General features: G+C 43.2%; 2 protein-coding genes across 4 annotated transcripts in view; one reads left to right on the top strand and one right to left on the bottom strand.

Annotated features, from left to right (window-relative positions):
• LOC126408993 (epidermal retinol dehydrogenase 2-like) overlaps nt 1-27207 on the top strand; it is a 209093-nt gene that overhangs the window by 19430 nt on the left and 162456 nt on the right. For all 3 annotated transcript variants that reach the window (XM_050074849.1, XM_050074847.1, XM_050074846.1), the window contains 3 exons: nt 1200-1527; nt 22182-22313; nt 23740-23839. In XM_050074849.1, the coding sequence (XP_049930806.1) occupies nt 1207-1527; nt 22182-22313; nt 23740-23839 (553 nt within the window). In that variant the 5' untranslated portion in view covers nt 1200-1206. The remainder of the gene's footprint in view (nt 1-1199; nt 1528-22181; nt 22314-23739; nt 23840-27207) is intronic.
• On the bottom strand, nt 17270-20712 carry LOC126409004 (uncharacterized). Its single transcript, XM_050074864.1, has 2 exons — nt 18327-20712; nt 17270-18224 (listed from the first exon to the last, which is right to left on the bottom strand). Exons 1-2 carry the CDS (start codon nt 18368-18370, stop codon nt 17486-17488), a joined length of 783 nt encoding a protein of 260 aa, XP_049930821.1. The 5' UTR covers nt 18371-20712; the 3' UTR covers nt 17270-17485.

The raw sequence follows: 27207 nt of genomic DNA, 5'->3' as shown, positions 1-27207 counted from the left end.
AGAACATCATACCAACAGTAAAATATGGTGGTGGCAGTGTGATGGTCTGGGGCTGTTTTGCTGCTTCAGGACCTGGAAGACTTGCTGTGATAAATGGAAGCATGAATTCTGCTGTCTACCAAAAAATCCTGAAGGAGAATGTCCGGCCATCTGTTCGTGACCTCAAGCTGAAGCGAACTTGGGTTCTACAGCAGGACAATGATCCAAAACACACCAGCAAAGTCCACCTTGAATGGCTGAAGAAAAACAAAATGAAGACTTTGGAGTGGCCTAGTCAAAGTCCTGACCTGAATCCTATTGAGATGCTGTTGGAATGACCTTAAAAAGGCGGCTCATGCTCGAAAACCCTCCAATGTGGCTAATTGGCATATATGAGCTCCACGCGAAAGGGGCCCAACATGAAATTCAGAGCATAGGAGTTGTCTTCACATGGTTCTCAAAATGAAGGTGGCTGAGCCAGGGAATAGCAGTCAAAGGTACTAACTCCATAAACAGTGCTACCAGAGCTAACGGTGTTAAATGGTTAGTAACTAGAGGGGGGGCACTACACTTATGACACCACCCTGATATTAGCAGTAACATACAATATTACAACCAGCTAACTACATCTCGTAGAAAATCAAGCCTTCACAAGTTTACACCTAACACTTGCTTAGCCAGCTACGTAAGCTGTTAGCATATCTCTGTTGTAAACTTAACAACTTCTCATTTACAAACAGTTCAACTTACCGAGAAGAGTCCCAGTAAATCCAAAAGTCTCTCTCAACAGAACAAGGTTTATTTGGCTGCTGGAAAGCAAAGATTTTTCTCTGACAGACTTCAGACTTTAGACTTAAGACTTCAGACTTCTGCTTATTCTGGCTGCTGTTTCGGACTAGTGACCCTGTTAACTGGTGACTTTCGGCCGAATGCATCTATTATTTTCGTAGTGACAACAACTGTTGTCAACCAGGAAGAGCTAGCTACATAGCTGTCCTTATGAATGCCTCTGTGTTCATTTTTTGTTGAGTAAACAACAACAGCAACAAAATATCAGTAGTTGTACAGTATGATATATGGTTGTCGATGTTGGTCCAGAGTTTCACAGTTGTTGCATCTTTAATGCAAATATTTAAACTTGTTACTTGAATTTGCCCTACTGTCCCATTCTGTTTCTCTCCAATCATTTGTTCTTTGTCTTCTTCTTTCTCACTTCCCAGGTCCATCATGAATTTCTTCCTGGAAACAATCCAAGTCCTCCTGCTGTCCATGTGGTACAGTGTGGAATCCTTCATCCACCTCTTTGTACCCATTAAGAGGAAGAACATAGCTGGCGAGGTGGTGCTGATCACAGGGGCAGGTAGCGGGATCGGTCGCCTCATGGCTCAGGAGTTTGCAGCTCTTGGCACTGTGCTGGTGTTGTGGGATATTAACCAGGAGGGGATGAAAGAAACAGCTAGATTGGCTAAACAAAGCGGAGCCAGCAGAGTCCACTACTATCTGTGTGACTGCAGTGACAAGAATGAGGTGTACAGAGTGGCTGACCAGGTATGGTTCACTGAAAACCTAAAAAACGGGTACATACATACATAATATAAGTGATTTTAAAGCTTTTGTTGGCAGAAAGATTTCCAAACCAGCTTATGAACACAGCTCTCATGCACTATAGGCTTATCATGTTACTGTAGGTAGTGTATTTTCTTAAAAAAAAACCAAAGCTGCTACAGATGCAGCCACCTAAAATATGGATTCCCGCTGGGTGGGTCCTTCACCGGAATCAGATTCCCTGCGATAATGTTGTGAACGCAGGGTTGACTCGTAACACTCCTCAGCACCATGTGTGGAAAGCACTTGCAATGACTTATCTATTCACCAGAAGAATCAGCGATTATGGAAGCTGAAGCAGTTTACTGCACCTGACAGCTGTTCTGAGGGGGTGGGCGTCCCACACTGAGTATACATGTAACAGTAATTGACATATCATAAGGTTAAGAAAATTTGCTGAAGCTTTTTGTAAAACCCTGATAACGTTTTTTTTTTTCCACATAAAAAATAGGTTTAACTTTCAATTTTAGAGAGCGAGCTACATCCTCAGTGATTGTGCAAGCCATCCTGTGTCTCTGACACAATCAAATCTGAAAGGATGCCGTAAATTCACTATCAAGCATCCAGGAACTCACCCTATTATTTTTCCCATTGTTTGAAATCATAGTAACAGTGGTGCAGTGTGACTTACTTTTTTGAATTTTTTCTTCTGAAATCTACTTCTTCAGAATCTACTGAGAGTGAAACTTGTGGTTTGGATGTTATCATCAGACTGTCAGTGATCAGTCATTGTTTTTTTTACCAGTGCTCTGCACTAGGGCTGTCAACGAATATTCTAAATTCGAATTTGAAAAAAAAATGGACCTTCGAATGTGAAAATTGATATTCGATTATGGAGAAAAAAACCCCACCACCACAGCTGTCCTCTTTGCGAGTGGGCGTTGGCCTGGGCCGCTGCACTGAAAGCACTGCAAGTTCTGCGATGCGCAGCGCACCGAAATTCTCGCGCAAGCCGGAGCACTTCTGTTTACATCAGATGCACATTTCTCCACGCTGGTTGACAAGCGGTTCTGCTCCCAGCTGTTGTCTCCGTCACCCGGCTTGACACATTTGCTCGCGTCTTCCGCAGAAAATAGACCAGACACCGAAACGATTGCTGCAGGGCGCAAGCCGGCCACGGAGCTGCGCGGCGCAGCTGGTGTGGATGACATAATCGGTTAACATGGGCGCCGAAAGGAAACTGGCTTCGCTTCAAGGCGCTTCGAAGCTGTTCGCAGCACTTCTGCGGGCGGTGTGGCCTGACGGGTCAGAGAGGGGGGGCGAGCGAGAGGTCCGCGGTTGTTTATAACGTAATGTTATAGATAATTGTTTTATGTGTTTTAATGTGTAGGTATGTAAATGTTTTCAAAGACGTTCATGTTGAAATAAAAATGCCTACAAGTAGTTATGTTTCCTTGTATTAATACATATACAATTATGTTTCCTTGTATTAGTTTGCCCTCTTGTGGACATAATGCGAAAAAAAATTTGAATGGTTCGAACCTATGAGTTATTTTTAGAAGGAATATTCGAACGTCATTTTTGAGTTATTTTTAGAAGGAATATTCGAACGTCATTTTTGAGCAATTTTGACAGCCCTCCTCTGCACAGATCTGACACCTGTCTGCCTGCCCGCTTGCCCTCATCTCAGGATCTCTGAATTTTTGTGCGTTGCTGTTGCTTGGTGTAAAGGGCAGCAGTGTTGGTGGTACGCAAGGAGGTGGCCGGTGACTGCTGGTTGACAATAACTGTATATTTTTAGGTCCATTAAATGTGCTCCAATATGTAGACATTACCACAGACATTCCTGTTATCTTATCACATGTTGCGTGGCAACATTTGCTGCGACAGCAGATACCGTATTCACTCATGTTGATGATGCTTTACTGTCCCTGGGATGCGCCCTATTTTTCCCTAATGTAACAGTGACAATGTGATTAAGCCACTGATTGAAAAAGTATTTTCACATGTCATTCCCTGCTGCCGTTTACGGGTTCACTGCTCTGCTGTCTGTGTCAGAGTTTATACCCATCCACTCGCATGCAAACAAACACTGTGTATGTGTTTTTGCACAGGTCTAAAAGGTGCTATAAATCTGACCTCCTTGAGTGCTTCTAGGTTTGCAGCACTGTCTATTGTACAGGACATCAGCTTATCCGCTAAACTATCACTTGCCGTCGGTCTGCTGCTAGCTGCTAATATGTAGCTGACGGTTATGAGGTGTGCTCATATTTATGAAAGTAATAAAACAATGACACGGAGGCTCTGTATACTGAACCAAGACGGCCAACTCTTTATTTCCTCCCATACTGTCAAAGGCATTACAGCTTCACTTCTTCTGTTCTTACCTTTCATGATAAAAGCACTAGACGTCTACACTGCATCACACGCTGAGGCTGTCCTGATGAGTTGTTCAATAAATTTAGCTACATTTCCATCAAACTTTGCTTTTGCTTCTTCAAACACATAAAGTGACAAACACATAAACCGTGAGCCTGCTCTGCCTCAAGCCTTTCCCAGCTGACCCAGAGCCGGTCGCGGCGCACCATTAAGGTAGAAATACGCCCGCCGGGAGCCATTCAGCACCGCGGACAGTTGGACTAATGGGATGTCGGACCAATGTGCTGTCGGACCAATGACATGGACCCTTCAGTTTCAGTGACCATGCGGCCGTCTTGTTGTGGTTAGGATGTGCAGACAGTAAAATCATTCCACAACCAGAAACCATGAATTACTAGAACCATCCTCAAACGTGGCCAATTATAAAGCTGCAGTCAACCAGTTAGTCATGAAAAAAGGACTAAATCACAGTGCAAAATTAAAGGAGCTGATGGGATCACATTTCACTGGAGTTGCACCTGTTATAATTCCATGTGACAATAATTTGAGTGATTGATTGATTGCTCGGTTGATTGGTTGCTCCATTCAGATCCAGAAAAGTATTTGTCTCTGTGGGTGAGTGAATGCTTTTGTATGAATGTGTGTGTGTGTGTGTGTGTGTGTGTGTGTGTGTGTGTGCCCCTGAGGCAGGGGAGGGATGACAGTTGTGTAAACGGAGACTAAATGTGGGCGGGGACTGGGCAGCTAGAGCCAGGTTAACATAGAGAGCTGGGCCCTATTTCAGCAAGCAGGCTCAACAAACTCTGAGCTTAATCCCAATCTCCGGGTTGACTAAACCTGAGCTGGGAAACTCTGAGTTTTCGGTTCCAGAACAGCTGATCAGCATTAGTTCAATCAACTCAGAATATGTTCAGCCTGAGAGAGGCGCATTCACGGTGAGCACCGAAAGACATCATCAGTGGATTGCAGATAACGTGATATTCAGTGGCCGAAAGCACAGAGCCACTTGTTTCATCCCAACTGAGTCGGAGATTTAACGACTGCGAAATAAAAAAAAAACAAAAAACTAAGCTGTGGCTAAACAGCGTGAGGTGTGGTGGGAACAGACTGCAGAAAATACAGAAACATTACACAGGGTTCATATAGGCCTATTTTAATATAATTTGCTGTGTCCTCTTATTCAGATGTAATCTGCTGGAGCCCAAACACACAGGGCAGCAACTCAAAATCAAACACAAAAATGTTGTAGGCTACACAGACTGGTAAAAGTTTTGCTTAGGCCTATACTTTCATCATTCTGTCTGTATTAGGCTGAGGTTAATTGAACTGCTGTGAAATGACTTCTGATTCGCGTAATGTCCTTTATGCTCAGATGGAGCTATTATGGGATGTTGAGTCCCATAAATGAGCCAATTACACCGTGGAATCTTTGAATAGGGCCTATATGTAAAGTATTCATGAATCATTGCATCATGTAACGTAGATTAATTTCTGATTAACACTGAATAAACCTGCAGTTCTTCGGATTTTCTCTTTTTTAAGATTATTTTCGGGGCTTTTGTTGCCTCTAATGGCAAAACAGCATAATGTTGAGGGAGAGAGGGAATGATGCACAGCAAGAGGCTGCAGGCTGGGTTTGAACCTGTGACCGCTGCATCAGCGTCTAATCACGGGGCGTCCGCTCCATCCACTAAGCCACTGATGCTCCGTTGCAAATACTTTGATAATCGATTGTGATTTATGTCCAGGGAAAACCACAAAAACGGTCAAAAGTCTTTTCAGAGCCACTGTCTCTCTAATGTGTTCAGTGTCTCTGATGTTATAAAGAAAACTGCCGCTGCCAAAGAATCAAAGGGCAATGCATAAAATTTGCTCCAATGATAATGTAAATCCACGATGTGTAATATTTGATATATCTTGGTGGAACAGATTGTTAGAGAAATGATAGACTGTGAGGTCAGACAGTATCTTTCATACAGACACTTCTCCGGGGAGACATCCAAACGGGCTCTAATCACCTTCCCCTTACGCAGCAGCCTCTGTATAAACTGTGCCCCAACGTCCACAACTTCATTCGCTAAAGGACACGCCATGTCTGTCCTACCTGCAACACGCTCAGCCTCAGGCTAAGATGAAGCAAACCTGCGAGCCAGCAGGTTTGCTTCACTGAGTATGTTGCCATAGTAACTGACTCAGGGTTTCGCTGAGCTGGCTTTGTGAAACGGAAAACTCAGAGTTTCCCTCATGTCAGGCTCAACATACTCAGAGTTTTCACTAACCCTGCTTACTGAAATAGGGCCCAGGATGCGGAGAGCCAAGAAATACACTCTGTGGTTGTTACATGTAGGGTTGTCACAATACTAAAATTTCAAACTCGATATCGATAACCAGGAAAATATTCAATACTCGATACCATCTTCGATACAGCAGCAAAAAATTAAGAGGCATGTCGTTTTTTAAATAAAGATCAAAACAGTAACATCAATGATAACTACAAAAAATCCCCCCAAAATAAATAACAACCAGAAACAAGATCTGTCCGTACAAATGTATTTATCTACAGCCCTGTTTATTTTCTGTGCTTCTGGTGAATTGGCACCAAACTAACATTGTCTATTAATGTTACAGACAGGCATGACTGATTAAGTTTTCTGCTTAGCTCCCACATTAACGTTAGAAGTTATATTTTAGTTTAATGCTGGCGACACCAGCTGCTCAGCTGCTAGTGAGGGGAGGGGCTGTACCTGCCGTCTGCAGCGTGCTGTGTTCACTTCACTAAATATTTCCAAAGAGCGCTTTTTCCTTTATCATTTTTGACCAAAACTGGCTGCTCTGATCCTCCTGCAGCTGCGCTGGCCATATTACAGCAACAGAAATGTGTGCATGCGTGCACAGCGACGACAACAAGCCGGGTTGCAGCGAGGGCTCTGTGCCTGCCAGACGCAGCCTGCACAGCACCTGTCCGTTGGACCCGTCGCACGCACCCGACAGGCGCTGAGGTGGTGTGCACTGTTGTCAAAAGAATTTCTTCGTAATGACCTTTAAAACAATAGAGACCGGAGCCGAAATATCAAAGTTTAACAGAATTTATTTTCTTGTACAAGAAGGAGCGTTTCACAGTGCAACACACAAGATGAGGTTACAGAGAAAAGGCTCCCTGAGGAGCATCTACTGCAAGTTTTTATACAGCGTAAGTGGGTGTTGGAGTTCAGGCGTTTCAGTTCCTCTAAACCCCCTGCCAGACTGACCCCAGATGACATGCTTTCGACCTGTCTCCAACCCTTGGTTTCTCTGTCTTCCTCTTACAAATATAGTGCTGAACTTCCTTTAACCTTAGCTGATGAGTCTGCTGATGTTGCAGTGTTGCAGTACAAAACAGGAACAATTCATCATGACTTGTGTAAAATAGTAGCACACACACACACAGTGTAATCATAATTTTTGTAACAACTGTTAGTATCGATACTTTTGTAAATTAGTATTGTATCCGGATACAGCGTTTGAGTATCGATACTTTTCAGATATCGATACTTTTGACAACCCTAGTTACATGGCTCGGGGCCATCACAACACAGGTGTGTGAGTTAGCAGCTTCAAACGGCAGCATCTGAATTATGCAAAGTACAAGGACTATTGTAAAAACAGTCATTGAGTCATAGAAGACAGGAATATTAAACAGCACAATTTATCCCAACCATCAAATTGAACTCACATCAACTCACTTTGAGTTTCATCAATGAAAAACAGGGAAAACTAACACCACTGACTTCACTAGCTGTAAACTGAATGAATAAATTATGAATAAGTAGAGATGCAACAGTATGAAAATTTCATATCACGGTTATTGTGACCAAAATTATCACAGTTATCATTATTATCGTGGTATTGTTGAAATGTGCTCAAAATGTTCAAAAAGTATACACACACTGAAATCATTTAACCAAGTTTTATTTGAAAAACAAATAAAATAAAGAGCACAATGTACTTTCTGTCTAACAGAAAGTCTAGCATGTTTGATTTTCTTTTTGTCGTTCATGATTACTCCCATCACTGCCGTCACTATGACCAATAGAACCACAGAGTTAGCTGCTGCCATAGACAACTGTAGGGCAACAACACCCCAGCCTTTTTAATATTTCCTCTAGGGATGTTACCACACAGAGTAAAAGGGGAAAATGATGGTGTGAAACAGCAGAGGTACTTTGTGAACCTGGCGAATACTGCCATTAACATCAAGCTAGCAAACAATGTTATTTCTTCATAATGGAGACGGGCATAAAGTAAGAAAATTAAAAAATAGTGGCAGGGCTTTTACTCACCACAACAGCAGAGGCTACCAGCTTCATTTGAAACAGACTAAATTATAGACGGTCCATTATTTATCATTCCCTCTGTGTTTTTATATATTTACTTTTATCCGCCCCCGCTGCCTTGCTAAAGTTAATGCATCACACCATCATTTCAAACTCAACACTTCCTGTATCTTTTTCAAATTAGAAGCCCCTTATAACCTCGGCCGAGAGAATTCCTCCATTTTCTAAATAGGCTTTTATTGTGAAACATTTGTAGGAACTTGTGGAGAATTCAGTGGCTTGTATGTTTACGTACAGTACTTAAAATGTAGCTCGTGCCATTTGCTGCCACTTTTTAGGTGACTAAAACAACATTTCGGCTGGCACATGAACAGACACAGTGACTGAAATAATAGTAAAAGTAATAAAAATAGGACAAGAATAACCCGATGACATCATACACGTCGTGAAAGACGACCAGGGATAATTGGTGTGGACCATCGTGTAGTGCGTCATGTCTCTCGGCCAAGTCACGGCACGATTTTATGACTCCACAATCGTGTAATGTGACATAGTGACTTTCAGAATGGGCAGAAAAGTTGTGTAGTGTGTACCAGGCACAGGTACACTCGCTGTATAGTTGTGGGTGGTGGTCACGGAGATGGCTCATCAAATTTGAAGTGTTACCCCCCTTCGTGGAAACTTTTTTTCTGCATTTTCTGCAGACAGGGTGACTATCTTTAATTAGTTTCCCTCAGCATCCTTATAAAATCCAAAATATGTCCAGACTTCAGACTTCGTCCTTTTAGAGGGGGAAAAAAATCTCCGGAGCACTGTCCGTGCGGGTGCCTTCGGTGCCTTCCGCCATGTTTTCAGAGGCCAAACATTGCAAACTGAGCATGCGCGCCTGTGTCTGAGGGACTGTTGCTGCTTTTCCAGGCAGTGAGCAGTATCACTGTGAGTTTTTCAAAGTACGGTAATCAAACACGGTTTTGATTATAATTAAAATTTGAAACGGTAATACTAACCGTTGGGTATTTTACCGCGGTTTATCATTTTACCAGTAATCGTTAAATTCCTATGAATAAGTCAAAATGAATACATAAAACCGATTCTTCAGTGTATCATGTGTCTCTGCCTGACAAGTTTACTGTTAAAGGGCTAACAAAATCCTTTGCCTTCCAGCCAACATTAATTCTGCAAGAGATCAGTGTGAAAAACCCTGTCGGTGTCAAGCACATTCTTCGTCTCCTACCTGTGTTTAGTAGGAGCTGTTTGTATGCCCTAGGGTCGAGAGGAATGCTAATTTTAGATCAAGCTAGAAGTAAGAGACAGAGCCATCAGGAGTCATCAGTTAAAATTCACAGTGCAAAGGATACAACACAAACATGCAGAACACACAAACCCTACCTTTCCTCTCTTTGTCTTGTGTACAAGTTTTTCAGGTAGAAGCTTCTCCTTTCTAGCTGATCGTCATTGTTGAAAACAGTTGAAATGACAAACAGTGACAGTAGCAGGTCATGTAAGCTGCCACTCAACATTAGGGTTGGGTCGGTATGAGAAAAAACCCCCCAAACGGTTAGTTTTTGTGAAAAACCGCATCAAGTTGGTAATACTGGATTTTCGCCACTTGGGGGCGTAATTGACTCATTTAAAATAAAAAACGACCATAGGACAACAGAGTGACAATAACACGTTGTTTCTTTTATTCCTTACAAATAAATTTGCAGGTTTAGCTTACTCAATCAGTGCAAACAAGGGTTGCCTCCTTTGTCTGGCTCAAAGCCAAAGTGTTGCCATATTGGCGCATTCTTTGATTTCTTCGAGACTAAATTGTCGGCCATTATTGACTCCCCGTCACTGTTAAACAAACTCCAGGCTGCAGTAAATGGCTCGGTGCATGCACACACGCACCCTCTACCTCAATCCCCGCTCCCACCCCCACCCCCCTCTCTCTCCTGCTCGCTGTGCGCTTGGCGAAGAGGCAGACACAGGCTGTAAAATGACGTATGTGGTCTGGTCGCTCTCAAAAAAAACAAACAAAAAACCTGGTCCAAGACGGAGTACCGAACCGAATTGGTATTACTGAGAACCGACCCAACCTTACTCAACATTAATTTTGTGAATCAATCCATCCATCCATCCATCCATCCATCAATCCATCAATAAACCAAACATCTATAAAACATTTATTTATTTAGTCTTTTTTAGTGTTTATTATATTTTTCTTTGATTGTTGGCTGCTGCTTTATAATCGTCCATGTTTCCAGATGGTTCTGGTAATCCATGGTTTCTGACCTCAACAAGATGATCCGCGTGTTTGCTTTTCCTGAAAACACACTGCAGCCACCTCCAAACAGTGTATAGCAGTGAAAGCACCTCACATTCCCACCATCACACCAGTGCTTATTCACCGTAAAGCACATGCCTCCTCTCCTCTCCTTCTCTTACCGGAGTCCTCTGCTCTGTCAGATGTAGAAAAAGAGTGACCTGGTTGAATGGCGCTTTCCAGGATTTTGCCAAGTTTCAGTCAATCAAAGGATAATACAGTTCCTGATATTTTGTTGGAAACTGATGGAGCACGGTTCTCCATCAGATATGAAGCACGGTGCTCCATCAGATATGGAGCACTGATGGAGTACAATAGCTAGCAGGATGCTAGTTCAGCTGGTGCCCATCTTCTCAATCTTTTCCTTAATGTTTACTGATACTTAAATTTGAAAACCTCAACCTGGCAGCTAGCAGGTAGCTCTCAGATGTCAGCAGGAGGAGAGTTTGACAGTTTTTGACAGACTGGTGAGTTTTTTCTCATACTGATGAGGAAACACACAGCCATACGCCACCACCACACAAAGCCAATCACAAAAAACACCACCAACACTTGCAAAATAGACATAAGAGCCTAGATGTTGCACAAATTTGGTAGTGCTGACAGAGAGGCAGCTGGAAACATCCGCACCAATATGAGATGCAAACCAGGCTTACATCATAGTGTTCTTAAAGCTCAGCTTTTCTTGCTTCCACTGAAATGCTTGGCTGGTGTCGTCAGTGCTGATTAGAAATGAAGACGTGTAAAATCTTCAGCCTTCAAAGGACTTTCTGTTCTAAATTTGAAGACTTTGCATCACTGTGGATACAGGGCCAAATAACAGGCTACTGTATGTGTGACCCTTAACTTGGGCCTCTCTGGATTTCTGAGCTTTTGACCCATGTTCCTGGAGATGCTGCAAATTGTCAATAGACAGGTGCATACTTGCAGGTCCAGTTTGTCATTAATTTCTCTATGTGTTGGGTTTTCAGGGTATGATGCCAATGGAGACACATTCTTTTGCCTTTTAACCTTTAAAGGGGGTTGCACTTAGTGACTGAGCTACAGACATGTTATCATTATTCCAAACTAGAATGAGCATATCAATCATAAGCCCTTTTTAAACAGGAATTGTGCAAATTTGCAAGAAAGCCCAATCAGTCTTCTTTCAGCACTGGCAGTATAAAAACAAAATTGGGGAGTGTAGAAAAATGCTGCCTACCTACTTTTGTTTATACAGAATGCGCCTTTTTTGGGGCAATTCGGGGCGTGAGCAAGTTACCAAACGTATAGCTCAGCGTGTGATGTAAACAGTGACGTGGGAGGGAAGCCGCGGCTAGTCAGTTCCCCTGCAATTCTCTCGTAAGTCAGCCCGTTCTTCACCGTTCCTGTCATCTGACAGTTAATGGCCTCTTCGTTTGCAAGGGCGAGGAGGGCGCGCAATTCCTTGTCTCCTCAGTTGCTCATCTTTACAGTGTCTGTCAGGTTTGCGTTTCCCTCTTGCTACTAGCTGCTCGCTAATTCCTGCTATCAGCTGTTTCCTGTTTATCCACCGCCAGTGGGTCGCACATGCGGCGTCATCAACAGCTCCTCCCACAAGTCTTCAGCAGCCCCTCCCATTGCAGAAGGCCGCCTTCGTCTTTTTAAACTAAAAGGGTTCCTCCAATATGACTACCCTATGCGGCGGAAAATTGGGCACCTTTGATAAACTCGCCAATCTGGCTCTGTGTGTCCAAACGCTCGCAGCTTGCTGGCAAAACGGCCCAACATTTGCGGAAAATCTGGCAGTATAAAAGGGGCTAGTGCCTGCTTAGTATAGGTGTTCATAGCTGGTGTTAAGACATTTCATGTACGGTGCCAACAACCCAAGTCCATGGGTTCAACAGTCTTCTGCTGGTGTGGTGGCGAAAAGGCCTATAAATACTTGACCCTAAAGGTCAAGTTAGAAACAAAACATGTTTACTAAAATTGAGCAACCCTGAATGGTCTCACTCTGGGGAGATGTCTTAGAACAGAGTGACCTGGCAAACAATCTGATGGAGAAACATTGTGATGGGGAAAAAGATGTCGTTGGCAGAACAAAGTGTGGTAAAACGCCAAGTAAGATGAAGCTAAGCGTTCTGGAAACGGCAGAAAATCACACACACACATAGAGATGCAGCCACTTCAAATTTCTTTTTGGCCCGTGGTGGAGCCCTGACCGTTCCGTGACAGGTCCCTGTCGTCACCTGGCCGGGCTCGTAGCTCTAATGAGATTCCCCGGGATGACGTAGAGAATATGGGGCTGACTGGTAAGGCCCCTAAATTCAATTTGTAGAAACCAGTTGCAATGGTCTGTCTATCCACCAGGAGGAGCAGTGTGGAAGCTGAAGAGGTTTACTGCGCCTCTTATTACTGAGAGAGCTTCCCACACAGAGCATATTTAATGATTATCAGGCTACCATGTCATAGGTCATAAATATTATGCTTCAGCGTTTTGTTATTCAAAAGAATTGCATGAAAATTAATATATATGGCTGGGAACCGAGTGATAGTACTGCAAGAACAAAACTGCGTTTGAATCATTAGTCTTGGTGGCTGAGTTTATCTGCAGTGGTAATGATGATAATGTCATATAGACCACCCCACTCTGTTTACAGAATGTGCGAAAGACGAGGATTTTTTTAACCTCAGCAAAAATGTTGTTTTTCAAAGACTACACGCCAACAAATATGGACTGAAGCAGAATCTTTCGTAAGATAAAAACAGCTTGTGAATATTGGAAATTAGGGCTGGGCGGTATACCGGTTTGTACCGAAAACCGGTATTTATTGTTGTTATGATATGAATTTTTCATTTTCCGCAATACTGGTGAATAGCCCAAACAACGTCTGGAACGTGCGTGGCAGGAAAGTGTTTCAGTGGGTACCCATTTCACAGCTGCACACCACAGGCACGCTAGAGCCGGCGAGAATGAGAGAATAGAGAAAAGTTTAGAGGCGAGAATAGCTGCCGGAGAGTCCTGAAAGCGATGCAACTGCACAAGACGACCCAGAAGAACTCATACCAAAAAGAGCAGTGTTCCCCCTATATGCAGCCAGCAGCGGCGCTCCGCTGTTTACAATTCTCCTCTGCTCTCTGTATCGTGCACGGCGGAGTTTCGCCCCGATGCGCGAGCACACACACACACACACACACACACACACACACACACACACACACACACACACACACACACACACACACACACACACACACAGGTGAGCACAGCTTTCCTGACCGAAGCTGACCCGTCCTGAGTCTGAGCACGGCACTAATGGAGCGGAGCCTGTGTTGCGTTCAGGCGTTGTCACGTTAATAACAAATTCCGGCACTTGAATAGGCCATAGCATAACACAGCAGCATGTCAAGTGGGCCGAACATGAGCAAAATACCGTCAAATACCGTGAAACCGATATGATATTTTTTAAAAATGTGATATGAAAATGTTGTCATACCGCCCAGCCATGCCTTGGAAATGATTACAAAGATATTTTCTTTTTTAATTATCATTTTGACGTTGGGAGACACAACAGTGGAAGAATTGTAAAATGTCACTAAACTAATGAATTTCGTTAGTTTTAAATATGAAGTATTGTAAAATGTCACTTAGATGAGGCTGTCAGTCAGTTAGTGAGAGATCACAGGCTGAAATTGGCATTTCATCCTTACATGTAGCCGCAACGACAGTGAAGCTGCACGTAGCCTGCAGAGTTTAACTGAAAAGGAGTGAAGTACTTTCACTAACGTGACATAATGTGGTCCTGTTTATTTTGGAAGATGAGAGAGCTCAAACACATAATTAGCATTACCATGAACCTTTTCATTCCTTCTGAATTGGTGAGTATTTCCATCTGAATAGGTTTCCCAGTCACTCAGATCATCACATTAAGTGGGCTATACGAACTTTTGATGCAAACAGTCACCAACACATCGTCACTGTCGATGTCTAAACTACCTCGTAACAGGGACATTTTACAATTCTTCACATTATAAACTAAAAAAAAATGATTTTGTCTCTTAATTAATGTTAATGTTATTTTAAAATCTAAGTCTCTTAATGAGCAACTTTTTCTAAATGATTTAAGTAATTATTTTCAGGCACCAAGTTATTTTCAGAACGTTTCTCATTATTCTGAGAGACTAACTCAGTATTTTCAGATACGGAAGACCTGGGCCAATTGTAACAAAATTTTAGGTTTTTCTTAATAACTAATGTGTTTATAACATTGATGCTGCAACAGATAAAGGTGGTCATTTTAATAACTTAAATACTGCTGGGTGGCTTATTGTAACCTGTAATAATATAACCTAGCAACAAATTTATATTATTGTACAAAAGTACTGTAACTAATAGGCCAAACTAAATCTTTAACTCTTTTCCCCATAATGATGACATATGAGGCCCCCCCTTAAATCCTGAAAGGGATTGTGCACCCAAAAATGAAAATTCAGCCATTATCTACTCACCCATATGCCGAGGGAGGCTCTGGTGAAGTTTTAGAGTCCTCACAACACTTACGGAGATCCGAGGGTTAAGTGAGTAGCAGCACAACCGCACACCTAATGGCTGACGGCGACCCAGATTAAAACGTCCAAGAACACATAATTGAAACCACAACATATCTCCATACTGCTTCTCCGTAGTGATCCAAGTGTCCTGAAGCCCCGACATAAAAAACATCATTTGAACTCTGTTTTTAGCCTCATTGTAGCCTGTAGCTCTAACTGCCTCTCTGTGGAACGTGCTCACGTGTGCTGGCTTGCGCGCGAGACCAGCGAAAGCACGTGAACACACATGAAGGCGGTGCCCATGTCTCACGGTCTCGCGCAAGCGCACACACGTCAGCACAGTGTACACGGAGGCAGTTAGAGCTACAAGCTATAATGAGGCTAAAAACAGAGTTTAAATGACGTTTTTCCAAATAAACAATCAATCAATCAATTAATAAATTTTATTTATAAAGCCCAATATCACAAATCACAATTTACCTCACAGGGATTTACAGCATACGACATCCCTCTGTCCTTAGGACCCTCACAGCGGATAAGGAAAAACTCCCCAACAACTTTTTGTTTGGATTTTTTTTTTTTTTTTTAATGAAAAAAAATATATTCAAATACAGTCAAAAGTAAAATGGGTTTTAAACTGCTCTATGCCAAACTTGGTGATATGTTACTTATCTCAATAATTTGGCAAATATATTTGAATATTTGTTGTGGATAAAAAGTTCAGAACATGTATATATTTGATACAAAGTATAATTTATTTTAAAAAAAAACTAAACGCTCCAGCACCAGTTTTCAAATGGTGATGACAAATGAATAAACGTATTGAAATCCTCATAAATAGATAGTTTAGAGCCTCAAGTTTCTAAAGATATATGACATGTCTATGTTTCATGTAGGTTGGTGGAGTGTGACATTTATTTATAATCATCTGACGAGATTTAATTTTTTTATTCAAATAATTCCGTGGGTAGCCTTAGAATGTTCTATAACGGTGGTTCTATTAGGCGTTTTATGGGGTAAAGAGTTAAGACAAAAGTAGTGCAATATAAGCGTAATATTTACATCTGAGACAGTGGAGTACATTAATAATGTAGCATAGAATGGAAATATTACTAGGTAAAGTACAAGTACCTCTAAACCTTTGTTAGTTTTTGTGTTTCTGTGAGGGAAGCGCCATCTCATGGTGACATCTTGTAATTGAATAAATGGGCGTGTTACTGTGGAATCTAGGCACACCCCGAGAGAGGTGGGGTGGGGAATGGTATTTGGCTGGAAGTTGCTGGACATTGGCAGGCATCCGGAAGGCGTGGGAAATTTGAAGTGGCTGCATCTGTACACACACAGAAAGTTATGTATGATGTTTATCTGAGGGGGAGTATAAGCATGTTCGGTGAAGTGCTCTACGGGGCTGTCTTATTGTTGCCGTATGTGAAGTTGTAAGCTACAGCCTGCGCCAAGAGACTGCTTACGTCATCATTGCTTACGTCATCACACAGAGTTTTGCCGCCTTCCGCTTCCTGCTTGAGTCGGCGTCCTCCGTCACCTTGGCTCTTAATTTATAACTTTAAACCAGTTTTATGCCACGTATAATGAACTACTTTTAAGATTTTATTTGTTTAAAGTCTGTTCGTTTGGCCGGATGGCCGATCTCGTGTTTTTGATCGGTGGATTTTGAGCTTTTTGGACATGGGTGACTGGTGACACAGCCGCACCCCAAACTTCATTAGCGTTTCGCTAACTTTTAGCAACAATCTAGTTTTTCTCTGCTCTACAACTGGATTAACTACAATGATACTGCCTGCCTGAGAGTGAAAGTCCCCGTGAACACTTTGGCCACCCCAGAAGCCTTTTTACACCTTCTGTGCCATTTTCTGGACACCGGAGTGACTGCAGCTACCTGGCGAAACTCACTGGTTTCTCCCGGACACTCATTCACCTCTACGCGCCGGTAAGTCCCGCTTTCTACCGGACCCCAACCCACCCTGATCTGAGTCAACACACTTTTGGAGTCCCCGCGCGTAAGTTTGTAAGTTTTTAAGTTTTTACTGTGGCTCATACCAACTGCTAAAAAAAAAAAAAAAAACTTGAGAAGGTAGCTTTCTGGAGAATATAATCACGTCATTACGCATTACACCGTTGCTGCCGGAGTTTGTTTTCTGCTTCCTTGGCTACCCCATCTGTCCCCCATGGCTCCACTCACCTCTCCACACCACTGTGACAGCTGTATCCACAAAACCCAGAAGATCGCGGAGCTGGAGCAGCGCATTTCAAACCTCTACTGGATTAGGGATGAAGAGGCGCGGCTTGACTCCGTTGTCGCTCCAGGTCCTGGTCCCCCTGGCAATCCTGCGGATCTGGACTCAACCATCCCAGAATTTGGTCCCGGCTCCATGGATACAGCAGATCCCAACCCCACTGGCTTGGCCCCAGCTGAGCGGTCAGCCTCGGCTCCTCAGCTCCGAGCTGATGATCCAGCCGCCACAGCGACATCCAGGCCGGCCTCCTCAGCTGCAGCCCCACATCCTCCGGCGGAGGACCCGTGGCTGCTGCTGGGGGCCAAGCCTAAATGGGCGAGCAGCAGTGCAACTTTAGCTACTTTCACCTTCAGTCCAAATCCGAGGTTCAGAACTAACAACTCCACTCCCAACCAAGAGCCATGGTCCACAGTACATGGAAAAAAGCGAGCGAGGTCCAGCCCGATACATGCTCCACCTTGTGAGCTCCAACTGGAGAACAGATATAACATCTTGAGTGTTGAGGAATTCCCTGTTGAGGAATTCCCTCTGCTGCAAACTGTCCATTCCCCTCCTGTTTGCCCTTCGACTGATTCACTGCCAGCAGCCCGGGGGGTTGTGGGGTCTGTTTCGGGACCCCCGTTCAGGTCCGCGACCTCCTCCTCCAGGCGCAGGATCGTGAAGGAGGCTGCTCTCAGGGCGAGACGCTCCGGCGGTCTTCCATGCCGTGAAGGGTCGTGTGAGCCCCCAGCCACCGCTGAGGTTGTGACCTCTCCGCACACTCCGCAAACAGTCCCCACAGAGCAGCGGCGCTCGCCCCCTCGTCCTCGGCCACTGTTCCCCCCAACCACCGCCATAGTGGGTGACTCCATAACCAGGAACATTCGCTTTTTTAATTCCACCACCCACTGTTTTCCAGGAGCCACTGTCACAAAAATCAGAGATAAACTCCCGGACCTACTGCAATCATTTCCACACTCCATTAAACGTCTGATCTTGCACATCGGAACCAACGACGTGGTCCGGGGTCAGTCTGAGCTGCTAAAGAGCGATTTTAACAGTCTGTTTTCTGCCTTAAAAGACTGCGGGATGTCAATCTTCATCAGCGGCCCTCTTCCCACACTCGGCCTCGGCGCAGAGCGGTTCAGTCGGCTCCTTCAACTCCAGTCTTGGCTCCGAACCGCCTGCAATATCCACGGGTTTTATTTCATAGACAATTTTAACTTATTTTGGAACCGCCCCTCCTTTTATCGACATGACGGACTTCACCCGAGCAAGTTAGGAAGCCGCGTGTTAGCAGCCAACATACAGCATACCGTACACACAACGCCACTCACACATGCGTGACTGTTTACGTGCCACACCCCCTTCTCAGTGCCTGCCTCTTCTTCTACGGAGCATTCTATAGACATTGCCTCCCGTAGCTCCCCCTACAGGCTCCAGCTGCCACTAACCTCTACAGACAATCCCTCCTGCTTTCCTATTGCCCCAACTACTGGGCTAGTCTCTACTGTCCCACAATCTCCCACCTTCATACCCGTAGTAATGAACAACAGACATCACAAACGTCAAAACCACACAACCCACAATTTCCGGTATCTGCAACCACTGTCACAATCACAATCTGTCTGCAAAGCTGGTCCCAAGTCTCTTAAGCTGGCATTGTTGAATGCTCGCTCGATCAATAACAAATCATTCACGCTGAATGATTTTTTCATCGCTAGAGATTTAGATTTCATGTTTTTCACCGAGACCTGGCAAAGGGATGAAGATTATGTGTCCATGAAGGAGCTATGCCCGCCTGATTGCGCATTCATATGTGCCCCAAGGACCACTGGCCGCGGTGGTGGCCTTGCTTTGTTGTACAAAGACAGTTTCTCCTCGAGGAGAGTGAATTGTGGAACTTTTACCTCATTTGAACTGCTTATTTCTAAAGTTGGCCGCTCTAACCCGTTTTATTGTATTTTAATTTATCGCCCTCCTGGTATTAATGGCGCCTTTCTGGCTGAATTCAGTGACTTTTTGGCTTCCATCACTAAATTTCAAAGAATTTTAATGCTTGGGGATTTTAATGTGCCTGTAAATGACACCACAAACTCCTTTGCTAATAATTTTATAAATCTCACCGAATCTTTTCATTTTGTGCAACATGTCAATGGCCCGACACACATTAAGGGAAACACGCTGGACCTTGTTTTTACACTTGGTTTGGACATTGATTGTATCGTCTCTGAGGAGCTGCCCGTCACTGATCACAACTGCATCCTGTTTAATTTGTCTATTATTTCTGATTGTTCAACCAGCAAGCGTACAAAACTCACCCGTATGTTAAATAACCTCTCTGCTGAGAAATTCTCATTCGCTTTTAACAGTGTGGCGCAGCCTGTTAGTATTAATGTTGACGTTGACTCCCAAGTTTTAACTTTTAACTCACACTGCTCTGCTATTCTTGATAAGATTGCTCCTTTAAAGCCTCGAACTATCCCCGCAGCTAATCCCACTCCCTGGCTGAACGACGACATCCGCTGCCTTCGTCGTAAATGTCGGAGAGCTGAGCGCTTGTGGAAATCAAGCAAGCTTCATGTACATCGTCTTTATTTTAAAGAACTGTTAGCTGAATTCAATTCTGTTGTTAGGGTAGCCAGAGCCTCTTATTTTAAAAATCTCATCATCTCCAACAAGAGAAATCCCAGGGTCATTTTTGACACTATAAGTAGCATTACTGGTGCGCAACCGCCTGCTCTACCTGTGTCCTCTGATGAGGACTGTAGCAATTTTTTAATGTATTTTGTGAATAAGGTTGCCAGTGTCAAGGCCAGTATAACACCCTCCTCCTCCTCCCTTCCTGATCCTCCCAAACAACAGTCAATTATTGACAATTTCTCACCTGTCTCCTTACAAGACTTAGCAGATCTTGTGTGCACTATGAAGATCTCTTCTAGTCCGCTGGATATCCTGCCCACAACTTTGCTGAAAAATGTTTTCAGCACTATTGGTCCATCTCTGCTCTCCATAATCAATAGCTCACTGGTTTCTGGTCGTGTCCCGTCCCATTTCAAGCAAGCGGTTGTTCAGCCGCTTCTCAAAAAGCCCAATCTGGACCCCGATGTTCTTAGTAACTACCGGCCCATTTCCAAGCTGCCCTTTGTATCTAAGATTCTAGAAAAAGCAGTTGCAAACCAGTTAGTGACAGCGTTGAACAGTTACAATATCTTAGATAAATTTCAGTCCGGTTATCGTCAGTTACATTCCACAGAAACTGCTCTTCTCAGGGTCTCCAATGACATCATGATGGCCTCCGATGCCGGTAAATCCACTATCCTGGTTCTGCTTGATCTCAGTGCAGCCTTTGACACTGTTGATCACCACATCCTTTTAGACAGGCTGAGGGACAGGGTAGGAATCTCAGGGACCGCTCTTCATTGGTTTAAATCCTATCTGTCTGATCGATCCTTTTCTGTGGCTGTTGGCCCTCATAAATCAGAGTTTGCCCCCCTTTCTTGCGGGGTGCCCCAAGGTTCAGTGCTTGGGCCTATCCTCTTTACGCTATACATGCTCCCTCTCAGAGATGTCATCAGCAATTTTGAAGGTATCTCATACCATATGTATGCAGATGACCTCCAGTTATATTTTTCTTTTAACCCTGATAGGACCGATGGAATTGACTCACTGTACGATTGTATGAATGTAATTAAGGACTGGATGTCTTCTAACTCCCTTCAGTTGAACGCAGCTAAAACTGAGATTTTAATTATTGCACCTGATGCCTCAGCATCTAAAGTGGCCAGCTGCTTAGGGTCCCTCAGTGCAAATGTGCGCCCCAAGTTGAGAAACCTTGGGGTCACATTTGATCAGGCCATGCTCTTCGATGACCACATCAAAACTGTCACTCGCTCCTGCTTTTTCCACCTCAAAAACATTTCCAAACTCAGATCCATGTTAACTTATTCCGAGCTAGAAATGATCATCCATGCTTTTATTTCCTCACGTCTGGATTACTGTAATTCTCTTTTCACCTGTCTCAATAAAACTTCATTAGACCGCCTCCAACTAGTCCAGAACGCTGCCGCCAGGCTTCTGTCCAGATCTCATAAGTTCACTCACATCACTCCAGTCCTGGCATCCCTGCACTGGCTCCCTGTTAATTTCAGGATCCAGCACAAGATTCTAACCATCACTTACAGAGCCCTCCATGGTCAAGCACCTGCATACTTGACGGATCTGGTGTCCTTTCACTGTCCTGTCAGGTCACTGCGGTCCGCTGAAGGCCACCTACTTACTGTCCCTCACACAAGATTAAAGACGAAAGGTGATAGAGCCTTTAAGGCTGTTGCACTGAAATGGTGGAATGCACTACCTCATGAGCTGAGANACTGTCCCTCACACAAGATTAAAGACGAAAGGTGATAGAGCCTTTAAGGCTGTTGCACTGAAATGGTGGAATGCACTACCTCATGAGCTGAGAGCGGCCTCTTCCATGGACATTTTTAAAAAGCAGTTAAAAACACATCTGTTTAGGCATGCGTTCCATTAATTGTCCATTGTATCATCTGTGTATTTTGCTGCACATTACTTTTTATTTGTTTTTGTGTGTTTTGCATTGTTTCTGTTATTGTATTTTTTGTATTTTATCTTGTGAAGCACTTTGTGAGTCCTCTATGTGAGAAGTGCTATATAAATAAAATTTCCTTACTTACTTACTTACTTACTTACTTACTTACTGTGTCTTCAATAAAAAACCTGCGAAAGGCTGTGAGGGCAAAAGGCTGTGAATTGACCTCAAGTCATACGAGTCATTTTTCAACACTTGGTAACATTTCAGGCAGAAATGTGCATATTTGGGAGATGTGTCTGCCCTTGGGAATATATAAAATGTCATCATTTATGACAGACATTTTCCTTTGCTATGTGCAGGTGAAGCGAGAGGTGGGTGACGTCAGTATTCTGGTCAACAATGCTGGAATTGTGACAGGAAAGAAGTTCATGGATGCTCCTGATTCCCTGATTGAGAAGACAATGGAGGTCAACACTATGGCTCACTTCTGGGTCAGTCAGACACAGCAGACAATTACTAAAATATTCCTCACCAGCTTAGCTTTGGATCCTAATGAATTCTCACTGAGACTTTTTTTTCTTTGTTGATTGAACATAAAGGTTTAGCGGCAGACCAGTCAATATTGGAGATAGCTATTTTCTTTAGTCATTTAGCATTTCTCTTCATTTCTTTGTGAAAATGTTGTATATGGAGGCTGTAGTGCTCCACCAAAATGATTGTAGACAGTTTATACTGTATGTTATAATATATGTTTTTAGTTATTTTTAATAGTTTGATTAATCAGCACATTTGAGAAATATAAAATAAAGATGAATATTTATTCTTGACCTCTAAAATGGTAGTTTGGTCCACTCACTAGGTTTTTTTCCAGCACTTTAAACTCTCAGTCTTCATATCACATGACCAGAGTTCTATAGCTGGGTCACATGATGACAACCAGGACTGTAACAGTTTGTGTATTTGTGCCGTGCTGTCATGGTACAGGGGTTCACGGTTTGATGCATGCAGAATATACATTATGGAGATTGATGCAGTTAATAAATCAAATTTCACAAGCGTGAGTTCCACCTGGAAACTTTTAGCCATAGCAACATAAAATAAGGTTAGCACAACAAGCAGATTGGCATGCAAGTCAGCTAACTATGGGTGAGCTCAAATGAAATGGTAAAGTGGGAACCTGTAGGCCCAATTACAACAGCAAGTTGTAAGTTGAGTCGTGATGAAGACAGTGTGTTAGTGCTGCTTAGCTGTTGTTGGGGATGTGAATTGAAACTCATCCAACACGCCAGCCACGTTTAACCGAGATGTGCCAATTACAGGGACAAAAAAAAAAAAAACCTACATGGAGCCCAAGTTTAGTTTTCTACCACTCTGTATATTTTGGTATATTATTAAAATTTCACTTTGAGAAGAGTGTTTGTACAGTGTAATACACAAGTGTTTGAAAAGTTCCTTTTATTTATTATGAAAATTGTTTACCAAAATGTTAACTCATCTAGCAGGACTGTGTCTGTCTTTGGCAATTGTTTTGCTGTCTTTTGTAAATGAATGAAAAGAAATGTATCCTCATGCATTTGTTTGTTGCATCAAACCATGATTTATTAACTGGGGTAGGAACCAAAGCATGACTTCTGTGTACTGTTACATCCCTAATGGCAACTAAGCAAAGCTGATCTGTTCATGAAGACTGTGAGATGCAGAAAAGCTTGAGAAACATTGATTTTTTTTTCTTCTTAAATTTGACCTTAATTCTTATTTTCCTTTTTTTGGTTAAAAAAAAAATCAAGATAATGACTATGATCAGTGAACAGTGTACTCAATCAGTGTACTCTGATAGTAGATGTCAATTGTCTTCTCACTGTATGATGAAATCTGTGTTTAGGTTTCATGCTCTCTGTGTTTTGTCTCTCCTCCCAGACCTACAAGGCCTTCCTTCCTGCCATGATTGCCAACAATTACGGCCATCTTGTCAGCATTGCTAGTTCTGCTGGACTCATAGGAGTCAATGGATTGGCAGGTGTGTCTTTTCTCCTAATCATATCATGCATGTCACTTATGTTACAGCAGCTTTCAAATTAGTTTTTTTTTTTGTAGAAAAAATTGACAGCTCTGGTGAAAATTGGTAATATAATGGTCAGACTGCCATTTTATTGTCACCTTCTTTATTCAGTGTGTAATGGTATCCATGTTAGCCAAATTCTATTTGGAACAGGTGTCTGATTTAGTTTTGTCCTAACCTGTCAGTAGTAAGTTATGTATGCTTACCGCTGACGTCAGCAATCTGTGGATTCAGCTTTATCTGTACATCAACTTGCACAGCTGCAGTCACGACAAGCATGTCACTGTTTTTGTCAGCATTGGATTGGATATGGTCAGCACTGTTGCCTCACAGCAAAGGCCTCTGTGTTTGGACTGTTGGGCCCTTCTGCGTGGAGTTTGCATGTTGTCCCTGTGTCAGTGCTGGTTTTTTCCAGGACCTGCAACTTCCTCCCACAGTCCACAGACATACTGATCAGGAATGTAAGTGTGAAACATTGTGTGGCCTTGTGTTAGCCTAGTGATAGTTCAGGGTAAAGGCCATGTCATATCTGTTCAGAATGTTATGAATATAATGGCCCATTATCTGTGGAGGAATTCAGGGTCCAGAGACTGTTTTAAGGGTCCGTCAGAGTAGCTTCAACTCTGCTTGTAAATACTGTCCCCTGGTCAGTGAACTGTGGGATGTCATTTTCTGTTTTTTGACTTTCATCTCTGACTACCGCACCAGAATTAAGAAGATTTTGGACTGATGTTAAGTGCGCAGCTCTTTTTTTTTTTTTTTTGCTCATTACAACTGTGTGATGAGCACACAGCTTTAGAAATGTCCTCAGCTGAATGATTTTGGTCAGAGCCAATTACAGCTTTCTTTGATTGATAGGTAAGAGGCTGTATAAGCTGATTTATTTCCCATCCAACGTGTATTGTAACCCTTTGTTCTCTAGGTACACATTCTACATTGTAAACAAGTCCTCACTGGGGTCTTAAAAATGAGCGGTGTAATGTGAGTGACTCAAGCTCTGGGCAGCACACAGTAAACACACAGAAGGCAGAGGCCTCAAAGAAATAATATTGCGAGCAGAGTGCCAGAGAGGGATCCAAGCAAAGTCATTCCTAAATTAAAGCTGCAAGCAGCTGTGATCGGGTCCTCGCTCTCCCGCCCCACTGCGGGGGGCCAACAGCACACATAACTGAAGCGTTTATGTGAAAACTCAGAGTAAGTTAACCCTGAGATGAGGGAAACTCTGGGTTGTCCGTTCCAGACTGAGAGCTAACTTAAAACTCTGGGTCAGTTACCATGGTATTGGTGTTTATCAATATAAAAATATGGCATTTACTGTTTCCACAAGGAGGCGCTATGAGTTAGAGTGAGTATGAAAATAGGAAGCGTGCAGGGCAGGCCTCTTGTCATGTACATACATTTTGAAGCAGTTAGGATGAAGTATGTGGGAGAGAGAGTTGCTTGAATATGCATGGCGATGCATCAAATATGGCGGCGCCATAGCGGCCACGCCCCTTGACATAGAGAAAAGCTTTTAATAGCTTTTGATCAGCATTGTCTCAGGATGATATGTACCAGATCTGAAGTTGATTGGACATAATCTGTAGGATTAAGTAGGATAAATTGTGGAAATCGCAAAATCGCTGCCAAAATAAAAAGTTTAAAATCAAAATGGGCGACTTCCTGTTTGGAGTAGACCATTGATTGCAGAGACTTTTTTGTGTGGCTGGGCAACATGCACATATGTACAAATTTTCATCTTCCTACTTCAAAAAAAAACCCCTATGGGGAGGGGTTTTTGAAAATTTCAAGGAGGCGCTATAGAGGCATTTTGTCCCCCCCATGGGCGACGCCCCTATCAGATGCAAGAGCTCGCCATTCTTGACATGTGTATCAATTTTCATGGGGAGATGAGGTCGTTGAAGCCATCAAAAGCCAAACGTATTTAGTGGCGAGGGATCGATAGTCGCCACGCTGCCATACGGACACCATTAGACTTAGCTTCACCGCCTTCATAAGGTAGCTTCACCAACTTGTTCTGCATGCATTAGAAGTGGAATGAAGTTGATGCGGTCAAGTTTGTGGCATTAGTACATGTTAAAGTAAAGACTGGTCACTTCCTGTTACCACCGGGGGGCGCTATGAGTAAGGTGGGATATTAACATATCGGGGCGTTCGGGTTGGAACCATCATCATGTCCAGCAGGTTTGAAGCTGCTGAGATCAAGTATGTGGGCGTGAGAGCCGTTCGAAATTCGATGGTAAGAAAACGAAAAGTCGCCAAAATTTGTCACGCCCTAGCGGCCACGCCCCTTGACTTAGAGAAAAGCTTTTAATAACTTTTGATCAGCATGTTCTCAGGATGATCTGTACCAACTTTGAAGTCGATCAGACGAAATCCCTAGGAGGAGTTCGTTCAAATTTACGTTGTGGAAATCGCCGTAATGAAAAAATTCAAAACAAAATGGCCGACTTCCTGTTGGGATTTTTCGCATTTCGCGTTGACCATGTGCAACCGCCCAAAAATATCGAATTTCAGATCCGTCCAGATGAATGTGGAAAGTTAGAAGCATTTTGAAATTTGGGAAAGGGGCGAAATTGGGACACGAAATGTCGAAATAATAATAATAATTAAAGCTGCAAGCAGCTGTGACTGGGCCCTCGCTCTCCCGCGTCTACGCGGGGGGGCAGCAGCGCGCATCACTGAAACGGTTATGTGAAAACTCAGAGTAAGTTAACCCTGATGTGGTGTGATGTTTCATCTTCCTACTCCAAAATACCCCCTATGGGAAGGGTATGTTGAAAATTTCAAGGGGGTGCTATAGAGGCATTTTGTCACCCCCCATGGGTGACTATCAGATGTATGAGCTCGCCATTTTTGACCTGTGTATCAATTTCATCTGAATATGATGTCGCTGAAGCCATCAAAAAGCCAAACATATTTGGTGTCGAGGGCAACGTCATAGTAGCCACACCCCTTGACAGAGAGAAAAGCTTTTAACCCTTTATGACCTACGATAGAACAAGTCCGCCAGAGCATATCTTTACAATTTTACCTGTTGTAGGGCCATTTTTTTGAGTATTTTAATATGCTATACATCAATATAACCTCATTGTGTCAAATAGCCATAACCCTCGTGTGTTATTCAAAACTATTGACTCTGTTTTAAATGCCCCACAGTCTGTCTGCTTGGAAGCATCCCTGAGCTATGCAATAACTTCCTGCACTTTTTCATAGACAAGGTTGTTAACACAAGGGCTCTCATTTCAGCGCCTGCCTCTGACCCCTCTGTTTCTGTCCCTTGCCAGGCTGTGTTTGATAAATTTGAGCTTGTGACCTTGTCACTT

The sequence above is a fragment of the Epinephelus moara genome, chromosome 21 (genome assembly GCF_006386435.1).
Source record: "Epinephelus moara isolate mb chromosome 21, YSFRI_EMoa_1.0, whole genome shotgun sequence".
NCBI classification, from domain to species: domain Eukaryota; kingdom Metazoa; phylum Chordata; class Actinopteri; order Perciformes; family Serranidae; genus Epinephelus; species Epinephelus moara.
Note: the sequence above shows the minus strand (reverse complement) of the source record. Positions and strands in the feature narration are given on the sequence as shown.

Coding starts and splice junctions, on each gene's coding strand:
- LOC126409004 (XM_050074864.1), bottom strand. CDS start 18,370: ATGAAGATTGACATCCCGCAGTCTTTTAAGGCAGAAAACAGACT. Junction 18,225..18,326: donor TTTAAGGCAGAAAACAGACT/GTTAAAATCGCT, acceptor TGATTGCAGTAG/GTCCGGGAGTTTATCTCTGA.